Source organism: Rhinopithecus roxellana, chromosome 5, assembly GCF_007565055.1.
Source record: "Rhinopithecus roxellana isolate Shanxi Qingling chromosome 5, ASM756505v1, whole genome shotgun sequence".
NCBI classification, from domain to species: domain Eukaryota; kingdom Metazoa; phylum Chordata; class Mammalia; order Primates; family Cercopithecidae; genus Rhinopithecus; species Rhinopithecus roxellana.
Window position 1 is genome coordinate 43,599,317 of NC_044553.1, and position 13,011 is coordinate 43,612,327.

A 13,011-nucleotide genomic window follows, 5' to 3' on the forward strand; every position below is an offset into this window, starting at 1 on the left:
CAGAAAGTTTTATTTCTTCATTTCTAAGATTATCAATTGATTGACCTCGTCATATAAGGTGGAAACTTCAGTTCTTCAGTATAATTATAAATAGTGATGACAGTGGAAATACCTGTCTTGTTTCTGACAATAAGAGGAAGGTATTTGATTTTTAAATCATTAAATAATGTTAGATGTAGGGTTTTTTGAGATGCCCTTTATTAGGTTGAAGAAGTTCCCTTCTATTCTTAGTTGGATGATGTTTACATGCATGTTTACCATCTTGTTTGCTCACCATTTTTCTGGTGTTTCACAATACTTCACTAGTATTTTTTTTTCTTCCTAAAGCATGTACTTTAGAAGTGCCTTTGGTAGGCATATATGTGTGCCCAATTTTCTTAGGCTTTATTTATCTAAAGATATCTTTATTTCACTCTCATCTTGCAATACAGTATTGGTGAATAAGTGCGCAGTTCTAAACAGAAATTATTTTCTTTATCACTTTTAAGACACAATAAAATCCCCTCATAATGAGATTAGTGAGGATGAATATTTTTAACTTCATAAAAAGAAGAGTGGGATTATTGTGATAATTAAAGAAATGAGTCACCTGAGCCTGTCTAGCTGATTGACTAGAAGTTCCAGTGGCCTGGCTCTATAATTAAAGTATTTGCTCATCCTGGTTGTGGTTTGGCATCACATGGTGGTGATGGTGACTATCTGCTCCAAAATAAATGTCAAATGGTGCCAATTCTGGATCCTGTCTCACAGGCTAGGACTTCCAGTTCCAGAACAGTCGCAGCAACTGTAGTGATTAGCTGGGTTCCATTTAGTTGGTCTAATCAAAAGAGATAGGGCTATAAGAATACCGGCAATAAAGGAGTCATCCTCAGGCTCCCTGTTTCCTGAGATAGACTGCTGACTTTTCCCACCGAGCCTTACTATGTCCCCCACCCTGTCAATTCAGAAGATAGAAGTTTATCCTACCCAGTTTGAGAGTAGAACTAGACAGAAGGCTGCCAATCATTAGTGAGTAGTTGGTCATTTATAACCAAGCATGCTTGATCCAAATTTTCATTATAATGGGGCCTATTATCAAATTCTGCTAATTATCTTACTGTCTTTCTGGCTTTCATTGTAGCTATTAAAACACCTACTTTAATCTAATTGCTTCTTTGTAGGTTATTTGTCTTTTTTTCCTCTTGGCTGCTTTAAAGATCTCTTTTTTCTTTGGTGTTTTGGCATATATGACAGCTCCAGGAATATATTTAAAAATTTATCCTCTTTGTGATGCACCGTGCTTCTTGAACTTATATTTGTATTTTTCCTAAATTCTGGAAAATTCTAAGGAATTAACTTTTGTAATATTGCTTCTCAATTTTTCAAGTGTGTCCTTGAAATTCGATTTTTTATATGTCAGATCTTTTCAGTCGAACTTTAGTACTGTTGAACCATTCTCTGTTCATTCTGAATAATTTTTTCAGATACGTTATGGTTTACTAATTATCTGTTTATAATCTGCTATTCGACCTGAGTATTTTCACTGAGTATTTTCACTGAGTATTTCACTGCTATTCACTGAGTATTTTCATTTCAACAAATATGTGTTTAATATCTAAAAGCTGTATTTGATTATTTATCATATTTGCCTGGTCATTCCTGATGGTCTCTTGTTGCTTGTTCATTGTTGTGATTCTGTCCCTTATTTCTATTTTTTAAAATAGATTTTCTATATTTCACAGCTGACAAAATTTTAATATCTGAATTTCTTGAAAGTCTGAATATTTGTTATTTCTTCTAATTTTGCACTTATGGTGACTTACTTCCTTTATGTCTGGTGATTTTTGATGGTGAATTCACATTTTCTTAATCTTAACCTGGGAATCTAGTGGGCTTAACTAGAAACGTTTTCTTGAAGAAGATTTGTGTTTGAATCTCCTACGACCATTGGGGCACTACCAGTGTAAACCACTTGTACTCTCTTTCGGTTTCTAGCTTAGCACAGAGGTCTCAGATTCAGCTCTTCCATATTGCTGTTGGTGTAAACCTTGTTTGCTGAATACAATTCCCTGGGTATTTTCTCAGTTTAACGTTTTTGTTCTTAACTGCATACTATCAGAAGGTTTTGTTTATTTGTGGGGAAGAGATCTGGAGAACGAGATGTCAGGAGGACACATGGAAATTTCTCCTGCTTTCTTCAAGTTCATGCATAGATAAGGATTTTTTTTTTTTTTTTCAGAATCTGGTTGTTGTGCAGTGGAAGGGTGTCCCAGATCATCTAGCACACAATTTTGTTGAAGAAAAAAACCCCTTTTAACTTTTTTTAAAAAAAGATTTTTTTTTTAGAAGTTTTACATTTGCAGAAAAACTGAGAATATCATACAGAGAGTTCGCATGCACCCTGCACCTAGTTTTCCCTGTTATTAAGATCTTACATTAATATGGTTAAATTGTTGAAATTAGTACATTACTGATACATTAACTGAAGTCCAAGTTTATTCAGAATTCCTTGTTTTTTACTATGTCTTTTCCTATTCTAGGGTTTGGTCCAGTATATCATTGATATGCTGATAGGCTTTGTATTCCCTCCCAAACCTCATCTTGAATTGTAATCTCCATAATCCCCACGTGTTGAGGGAGAGACCTGGTCGGAGGTGATTGGATCATGGGAGTGGTGTCCCCCATGCTGTTCTCGTGATAGAGAGTGATCTTTCATGAGATCTGATGGTTTTATAAGTGTCTGACATTTCCTCTTTCACATACTTGCTCTCTCCTGCCACCATGTAAGACATGCCTGCTTCCCCTTCCACCATGATTGTAAGTTTCCTGAGGCCTCCCAAGTCAAACAGAACTTTGAGTCCATTAAACCTCTTTCCTTTATAAATTACCAATCTCGGGTATTTTTTACAGCAGTGTGAGAACAGACTAATATAATCACTTTACAAAGCTGTTATGTCTCTTTGAGCTCCTCTTGGCTGTGACAGTTTCACAGCCTTGTTTTGGATGACCTTGACAATTTTGAGGAGTACTGGTTGGATATTTTATAGAATACCCCTCTACTGGAAATTTTTATTGTGGTAAAATATACATAAAATTTACCATGTCAACCACGTTTTAATATACAATTTGGTGGTATTAAGTGTAATATATTCACAAAGTTGTGTAATGATTTAATAGTCATTATCCATTTTCAGAACTTTTTCATCATCTCAAACAGAAACTCTGTACATGAAAAAATAACTCCCTAACTTCCTCTCTCCCTAGTCCCTGGTAAACTCTATTTTCTGTCTCTGTGAATTAACCATTTCTAGGCACCTTAAATAAGTGGAATTACGCAATGTTGGTCCTTTTGTGTCTGGCTTATTTCACTTAGCAAAATGCTTTCAAGGTTTATTCATGTAGTAGCATGTCTCAGAATTTCATGCCTTTTTAAGGTTGAATACTATTGTATTGTCTATTCTATGAATCCACAAATTTTATTTTTATCATTTTATTAGTTACAGGAGAGTTTTATTTCTTCTTTCGGATTTTCCTTTGTAAAAAAATTTCCTTTATAGACATTTATGTCATCTATACACAAAGATGGTTTATTTCTTCCTTCCTTATCTGCGTACTCTTTATTCCCTTTTATTGTCTTATTGCACTAGCTAGAACTTCAGATGTAATATTAAATAATAATGATGATAAAGGACATGTTTGTGTTGTTCCTGATCTTAGGGAGAAATCTAGTTTCTCACCATTAAGCTGTAGATATTTTGTGGAAGTTCTTTATCAACTTGAGGATATTTCCCTCTAGTCCTAGTTTTCTGAGAGTTTATACCTTCAAGGGTGCTGGATTTCGTCAAACGCTTTTGCTGCATGAATTTATATGATCATATAATTTTTCTTCTTTATCTTTTTGATGTGCTGAATTCATTGATTTTAGAATATTGAACCATCCTTGTATACTGAGAATAAATCCCACTCCATTGTGTTGCATAATCCTTTTTAGACATTTTTGGATTATATTGGCTAAAATTTTGATAAGGATTTAAAAATCTATATTCATGAAGGATATCAGTCTGTAGTTTTCCTATAATGTCTTTAACTGCTCTTAGTATTAGGGTAATGCTAGATTCATAGAATGAGTTGGGAAGTGTTCCTTCTGCCTCTATTTTCCAAAAAAAAGATTATGTAGAATTGGTATTTCTTCCTTAAATGTCTGTTAGAATTCACCAGAGAAACCATCTGGAACTGGTGATTTCTTTCTTGGAAGGTTATTGACTCAATGTCCTTGCCTACTCAGATTATCTATTTCTCCTTGCATGAGTTTTGGTAGTTTGTATCTTTCAAGTAATTGGTCCATTTCATCTAATTTATTAAATGTTGGGGTATAGAGTTCATAGTATTCCTTTATTATCCTTTTATTTTCATGGGACAACTGATGATGCCTTATATTCCATTTTATTGGTACTGTATTGTTTAGATTTTTAAATTTTCTGTATATTATGATGTTTGACATCTTAAAAAAATCCTTTCTGGCTTGGGAAAAACTGCTCCCCCCTGGGGCAAGCCAATTCTTAGCTAAGCAAAAGGGCTTAGCCAGGGAGCATGGCTTTGATATATAAAAAACTAATATGAAGCCTTACCTCCTCTGTCTGGCCCATATACAACAGGCCTTCCTCTGTCCTAGCCATTGCAGAGCTATGTACCAGATAACTAAGTATACTATATATCAGATAACCTGTATACTACGAGGCCATCTGAAATTATTCATACTAGCCAATCCTAATCGGTTTACTCTGCCCTACCTTGCTTTTCCTGTGGAAACTCCAACAGAGGCTCTAGTCTAGGCTTTTCTCTTGCTCCTGTTTTCTGCCTCCTGACTACCCCCAGGCTTCCCCATGTAACCCTGTATGACATGGCATGTTTTCTATTTCTAGAACCTGTGAGTATAATAAACATTGTTCTCCTCTCATGGCCACACCTGACCATCACAGAAAAGAACACAGAACAGGTTATTTGGATCTTCTCTTTTTCTTGGTTAGCACAGCTATAATTTTATTGATTTTAAGTAGATTCTGGTTTCTGTGATTTTCTCTATTGTTTCCCTGTTTCAGTTCCATTGATTTATGTTCTAATGTTTATTGTTACTTTTCTTTTGCTTTCTTTAAGTTTAATATTTTTCCTTTAGCTGCTGAAGGTAGACATTTAGATTGAGTTTAGATTTTTCTTCTTTTTCTAATACATGCATTGAATGCTACGCACTCCAAGCACTGCTTTCATAGCATTCCACAGGTTTTGATAAGTTATATTTCAAATTTTATTTAGTTCAAAATGTTTCCTTTTTCTTTTCTTTTTTTTTTTTTTTTTGAGATGGAGTCGCGCTCTGTCGCCCAGGCTGGAGTGCAGTGGCGTGATCTTGGCTCACTACAAGCTGTGCCTCCTGGGTTCAGCCATTCTTCTGCCTCAGCCTCCTGAGTAGCTGGGACTACAGGCGCCCGCTGCCATGCCCAGCTAATTTTTTGTATTTTTTAAATAGAGATGAGATTTCACCGTGTTAGCCAGGATGGTCTTGATCTCCTGACCTTGTGATCCTCCCTCCTCAGCCTCCCAAAGTACTGGGATTACAGGCATAAGCCACCACGCCCAGCCCAAAGTGTTTTTTTAATTCCTCTAGATATTTACTTGATCCATGTATTATTTAGAAGTATGAATTTAATTTGCAAATATTTTGTGGGTTTCCAGCTGTTTTGTTATTGATTTTTAGTTTAGTTTTATTGTGGTCTGGGACCACAGTTTGTATAATTTCTGTTATAGGTTAAAGTGTGCCACCTCCCACTCCCTACCATATATTGAATTCCTAACCCCCAGTACCTGTGAATATGGTCTTTACAGATGTAATTACGTTAGGATGAGGTCATTAGGGTGGCCCAAATCCAATACTACTGGAGTCTTTATGAAAAGCAGGAATGCCATGCAAAGACAGAAACACACAGGGGAAATGCTACATGATTAGAGGCAAAGAGAGGTTGTAGTGATGCAGCTGCAAGCCAAGGAATGTCAAGAAGTGACAGTCACCATCAGAAGCTAGAAAGAGGCAGAGAAAGAGTCTCCCCTTCAGGTTTCAAGCAAAACATAGTCCTGGTGATTCTGTGGTTTTGTACTTCTAGCCTCCAGACCCATGAAACAATAAATTTCTGTTGTTTCAAGCCACTCACTTGGTGGTACTTTGTTACAGCACCCTAAACTATATAATTTCTATTCTTTTAAATTTATTAAAGTGTGTTATGGCTAGAATGTTTTCTAGCTTGGTGACTGTTCCATGTGACCTTGAGAAAAATGTGTATTCTGCTGTTATTGAAATGAGTATTCTATAAATGTCAATGAGATCAAGTTGATTGATGGTGCTGTCCAGAGCAACTCTTGCTGATTTTCTGCCTGCTTAACTTGTTAATTACTGAAGGAGTAATGTTGAAGTCTCCAAATATAATGATAGATTTGTCTATTTCTCTTTGCAAGTCCTATCAGTTTTTGCCTCATGCATTTTGACACTATTGTTAGGAGCATATACACCAGGATTGTTCTATCCCCTTGGAGAATTGACCTCTATCATTAATGCTCCTCTTTGTCCCTGATAATTTTACTTGTTCTGATGTCATCTTTGTTTGAAATTAATATAGCTACTCCAGCTTCCTTTTGATTAGTGCTTGCATAGTATTCCTTTCTTTATTCCTTGATGTTGTAAATAATTGTTGTTTTTAAGATGTAACAGCTTGAGTGATTCATTTCACATATCTATATTTACCCATATAAAGTGTACTACTTATTGGCTTTAAATGTATTCACAGACATGTACACCATCAACACAATTGATTTTAGAATATTTTCACTAGCACCCCCCAAACCCTGTAACTCCTTAGCTAACCCTCCATCATCTGCCAAGCCTAGACAACTACTAATCTACTTCTGTGACTATGGATTTGCCTATTCTGGACATTTTCTACAATATGTAGTCATATTGAAATAGAATCCTATAGTATGTGATCTTTTGTTAATGAAATTAGATAATACTTGGTCTTTTATGAATGGCTTCTTTCACTTAGCATAATATATTCAAGGTTCATCCATATTGTGGTATATATGTACTTCATTCTTTCTTGTTTCTGAATAATACTCCATTGTATGAATATACCACTTTTTATTCAACCACTAATCAGTTTATGACCATTATGGGTTCATTTTGCATTTTGGCTGCTATGAATAATCCTGATATAAACATTTGTATATATACTTTTCATGTGGGTGTCTTTTCATTTTGCGTGGGGTATACCTAGCAGTGGCTGCTGGTTGCTGGATTGTGTGGTAACTCTGTGTATAAACTATTGAGGAATTGCTAGACCATTTTCCACAGTGGCTGCACAATTTTCCCATTCCCACTAACAGTTTATGAGGGTTCAAGTTTCTCTACATCCTCCTCTACATGTTATTGTTCATCCTTTTTTTTTTTTTTTTTTTTTTTGAGACGAAGTCTCCCTCTGTCACCCAGGCTGGAGTGCAGTGGCACGATCTCGGCTCACTGCAACCTCCACCTCCTGGGTTCAAGCGATTCTCCAGCTTCAGCCTCCTGAGTACCTGGGATTACAAGCATGCACCACCACTGCTGGCTAATTTTTTGTACTTTTAGTAGAGATGGAGTTTCACCATGTTGGCCAGGCTGGTCTCAAACTCCTGACTTCTGGTGATCTGCCTGCCTCAACGTCCCAAAGTGCTGGGATTACAGGTGGGAGCCACTGCGTCTGGCTGTCCATCCTTTTGATTATAGCCATTCTAGTGGGTGTCAAGTGGCATTTCATTTTGGTTTTAATTTTCATTTCCCTGAAGACAAATAATATTGAGCATCTTTTCATGTGCTTTTTGGCTACTTGTATATGTTCTTTGGAGAAGTCCCTATTGAAGATTCTTTGCCCATTTTTAACTTGGGCTGTCTTTTAAAAAAAATTTTTTTTTTTAGTCAGGGTCTCACTCTGTCACCCAGGCTAGAGTGCAGTGGTGTGACCATGGCTCTTTGCAGCCTTGATCTTCCTGGCTCAAGCGATCCTCCCAACTCAGTCTCCTAGTATTTGGGACTACAGGCATGTACCACTGGACCCAGCTAATTTTTATTTATCTGTTTCCTTTTTTTTGTAGAGATGGGGTCTCTCTGTGTTGGCTTGACTGGTCTGGAACTCCTGGGCTCAAGTGATCCTCCTGACTTAGCCTCCAAAGTGCTGAGATTACAGGCATGAGCCACTGCACTCACCTATTTTTGAATTTTAATAGTTCCTTCTATAGTCCAGACACAAGTTATTTATCAGATATATAATTTGCAAGAATTTCCCCTCTTCCTGTGGTCTTCTTACTTTATTTATGGTATCTTTTGAAACAAAAAGTTTTTAAAAGTTTTGATAATGTCTAGTTCATCTATTTTTCTTTTTCTTTTTTGTTTTTTTCTTGAGACAGAATTTCGCTCTTGTTGCCCAGGTTGGAGTGTGATCTCAGCTCACCGCAACCTCTACCTCCCAGGTTCAAGCAATTCTCCTGCCTCAGCCTCCCGAGTAGCTGGGATTACAGGCATGAGCCACCATACACGGCTAATTTTTTTTTTATTTTTACTTTTTTAAGTAGTGGCAGGGTTTCTCCATTGGTCAGGCTGGTCTCGAACTCCCAACCTCAGGTGATCCATTCGCCTCGGCCTCCCAAAGTGCTGGGATTACAGGCATGAGCCTCCGTGCCCAGGCTCTTTTTTCTTTTCTTTTTTTGCTAATGCTTTTGGTCTCATATCTAAGAATCCATCAAGGATTCTCAGAATTGTAGTTCAAGGTCATAAAGATTTACACCAACAGTTTCTTTGACGAGTTTTAGAGTTTTAGCTCCTAAGTTTATGTCTTTGATACATTTAAATTTTTGTATATGTTGTGAGATAAGGGTCTAACTGCATTGTTTTGAATTTGGATATCCAGTTGTCTCCTCATCTGTTGAAGACGATTTTCCCATTGAATGGTCCTGCACCCTTGCTAAAGATCAGTTGACCATACATATCACGGTTTATTTTCGGACGTCAATTTTATTCCAAAACAACTGAAATAATTAACTGCTTATGTGTTTCGGGCATGAACCTAAGCCCGAATTCATTTGCTTCTCATAACTGTGAAGTGGGCACTATTCTCACTCCCATTTGACGAATGAAGTGGCCAAGATAGAGTGATTTGCGCAAGGCCATATAACTAGTAAGTGGCAGTGCCAGAATAAGAATTTAGGTTTACTAACTTGAGAGCCTGAGTCTTAGCCATGCATGCTGTAAACAAAAATTAGAAATCAAAACTTTTGAATACCACTGAAGAGTTCACTTTAAGCAAACAGGGTGAAGGTCGGATTAGCCACTAACGGTTTGAAGAGCACAACAGGGAGGGACTTGCCTCACCAGCTTGCTTTCTACAGAGTAGCAGCAACGGACCTGCCTCTTTGGGCTGAAACTCCTCCAACCCCCAAGTTGAGAATTTGCACCGGCTGTAAGTCGAATTTCCAGTTAGGAAGACTTCCTGGGTTCCTGGGGCAGTGCCGAGTGCTGCGAGCAAAGGCCGCGCCCGCTGCCAGAGTCTCGCGCGGCTCTCCGCATAGAATTTGGGAGTGGGAAGGCGTAGGCGACCGTGGGGGGAGGCTGCCCGGGATGTGGAAACTCTCGCGGGAAGATGCGTCGTTGCCTCGGTAACCGCGTCGCAGTCGCCAAAGATGGCGGGGCGAAGTCTGGGTCTTACGGTTAGTTTAACTCCAGACTCCTGGGGAGCATCTAGGCTCTGGCGACTAGGACGCCTAACATCCTTTAACTTTGGCTCTGAAAGTCTCTGGCTCTTTTACAGAGAAGCAGCGTTCCAGGGACTCCGCTCCCGCCACCCGTTCAGCAACCCTCTACACCTGGACCCGACCTCCTTGCCTTGGAGGAAGAATATAAGTAAGAAATTCAGCGGTTGAGCTTTTCCTTCTTTCTCTCATCTAAATGAGGCTTTTTTTCCTGGCGACTGGCTGGATCTTCGGGACCACTCACTCTGCAGCATTCCCTTCTGGTCATCTCGTTCACCTGCCGTTGATCCTTTTATCTCTGATCTGAGTAGTTCGCCTGCGTATTAGAAGATATTTGAAGTGGGCGAAAATTTAGCCTAAGTAAACATGTTTAATTTGAAATATAGCCCAAGGAAACAGCAAGATACTGTTGAAAGTTACTCGGGTAGCAGGAATTGCCACGAATAGTTCATTTGATAGTTTAGGTTATTTCGCTTAATTTCAAGTTCATAGAGTTTACCTTGGGTAAATTTCCTTTAGGTTGGTTTCTAAACTGAAAGGATGCTTCCCACTGCAGTCAGAATTACCGTTCTCGTTCAGATGTTCCTTTTCTTATCTGTTCTCGGTGTAATTACAACTATCTTGACAACGGTGCTTTCATTCTTGGCCCATTCCACTCCTCATCCCCAAGTTTTCACACAGCAGTCAGTGTAATCTTTTAATTTGATCATATCATTCCTTTGCTTAAAATTGTACAATAGTTTCCTGTTGCGTTTCAAAAGCTCTGATCGATGTGGCTCCTCCTGCCTCCAGTATTTGATCTTATTCCCTCTTCCCCTTTTCACCTTAAAACTCGCCAGCTTCACTGGCCTTTTGGTTCTGAGAACTCTCAGGTTTTCTTTCTGTCTCTGGAAAGAAGGCAGTCATACACGCCTTCAACCTGTAATGTGAGTGGCCTTCCTTGACCATGCTAAGTATGCTCCCTTGTTGATCTTTTTCATTATCTCACTGATTTTTCTTTCTAATTAGCACAATTTGTTACAATAAATTCATTTGTGAATTTCCTTTTTGTCTGTCTCGTCCATTGGACTGTAAGTTCTAAGGGCAGAGACCGTGCCTGTTTTATTTGCCATCGTACATACCCTTACAAAAAAGTGCCTTTTAAGAACTCCCTTTCTTTTTAATTTAATATAAAATAACTAGATTAAAATTTGGAAATAGTTGGCAGTTTGTATCAGAGGGTTAAACTAGAGTTACCGTATGATCTACATATGATTTATATTTAAAATTAAAGCATATTTGAAATTAAAACTGAAGGGTACTGTGTTTAGATGAACTATACACCGACCAATTTACCACAGCAAGTAGGAAGATAATCATATCTTCTTCTCTCTTATGAAATGGGCAGATTATCCCAGTTCAAAAGTGTACTTAAGCAACTTAATCTGTTTTCTATATATAGTTCTTTATTAGCTGTGCCTGAATCAAAACGGTTATTTTCATTATGATTAACCATATAGTATTAAATACCTGGATTAGGTTTATTTGTTCAGTTATTTGAGAGTGTATTTTGCACCTGGTTCTGGTGCATCGTTAGGGACATAGTCCTGCTTAAAATGAGAACTATACAGGGACCATTATTCTATTCTAGCACGAGTTGTTTTATAAAACGAGATAGCTAAACAGTATTACATGGTGGCCAGCTGTTACTTGTCCTGTTTTCTGTACTCTTGAGTTGTGCACATCTGAAGCATATGAACAGAATAACTCCCTACATACGTGAATCTTCTAGAGTACTTCTGTGTCATGCAGAAGAGTAAAATGTCTGGCCATCCCTGTAAGCAAGAATATGAAATAACAGTATGGTATCTGTTTTGCCACCTGTTGTCTTGGCATTAATCATTAGAATGCTACTTCTCAGGGACCTTAATCCAAAACCTTTGCAATTCTGCTCCTGTTGGAGGAAATAATCACTATCTAAGAGGATAGACTAAGGAAGATGGTAATCGCTCAAGTGGATAGATTTTTCAAGCTTCATTCCTGTATTATAATACAGATAGCTAACAATAAGATAACATGATAACTGGTAGGGCAAGCCCCCTCATAAATCCCAGTTACATTGGATTTACAGATTAATTTGCAGATAACTGACTTATTTATGCTATTGAATCTGCCATGAATATGATACTTCTCCATTTATGGGTTTTATTTGACCTTTAATAGCGTTTTATCATTTTACTACATAAAATTCTTGCATATATAATTTGCTTCAAGGTACTGATTAGTTGCTATATAATAAGTGGAATTTTTTCTATTACATTTTCTAATTGGTTATAAATGTTGAATTTTTAGATGTTGATGCTACATCTGTATTTATATACACACAGATCTTCAGTCCTGCTGGGCTCTCTTATTCATTCTGTGAAGTCCCTTGGATTTTTGATGAAGACAATTATATGCAAATTTTGATCATTTTGTCCTTTGATAATTCTCCTGCATTGTCTCTGTTTCTCTGTTTAGGACTTCCCGTGTGATATGGAATAGAAAAAGTGATGGTGAGCTTCCTTGTTTATGATTTTGAGAAGCCCACTTTTAATAATCACTACATTTGAGATTTTCCCTAGGGTTTTGGTAGATTCTTTTTATTATGTTTAAAATTCTTCCCCTTATTTCCTAATTTGAATGAGTGTTAAATGTATCAAAACTTATTTTTTCCCCAATTAATTCAGGTATTGGTATGTTCTTTTCCCCTCCTTTAATGTTTTAACATACTGAACTAGAAAGGCAGGTTTCTTGTTTTGCTTTAAAGACTGCTAGATATGATTGCTATAATTTTATGTAGGTTTTTTGCATCTATGAACAAAAGTGAAATGGGTGTTAAACTTTTTTTTCTAGTTATTTTCCTTTCCGTTTTTGGTATCAATATTATTCTGGCTACATGAAAGAAGCCAAATAGTTTTCCTTTTTTGTTTCTTTTCTTGGAAGCTTTTTATAATTACAGATTTTCTGCCCTTTGATTAAAATTGTGAAACTGTCTGAGTCTAGTGTTCTTTTTTCAAGGGGATTCTTTTTGTCTCTGAATTTAGCTTCTTTAATGATTATTTAGATGTACTATTTCTAGAATAGTTTTTAGTTATTTCTAAAATAATTTTTGGTTCTAGAAAAGTGTTCATATCATGTATGTTTTAAAATATATTAGCATAAACTGACTCTGGTGGTATGTTTGAAATCTTG

The 13,011-nt window shown here is 37.1% G+C and overlaps 1 protein-coding gene across 6 annotated transcripts in view; it reads left to right on the forward strand.

Annotated features, from left to right (window-relative positions):
• Positions 1-829: 829 nt before the first annotated feature.
• TEX9 (testis expressed 9) overlaps positions 830-13,011 on the forward strand; it is a 91,411-nt gene continuing 79,229 nt past the window's right edge. For 2 of the 6 annotated variants that reach the window (XM_030930418.1, XM_010374281.2), the window contains exons 1-2: positions 9,709-9,756; positions 9,858-9,949. In XM_030930418.1, the coding sequence (XP_030786278.1) occupies positions 9,730-9,756; positions 9,858-9,949 (119 nt within the window). In that variant the 5' untranslated portion in view covers positions 9,709-9,729. Of the gene's footprint in view, positions 1,009-9,419; positions 9,510-9,702; positions 9,757-9,857; positions 10,159-13,011 lie in introns of those variants that run through there. The other 4 variants (XM_030930420.1, XM_030930421.1, XM_030930419.1 and 1 more) reach the window with 3 other exon arrangements.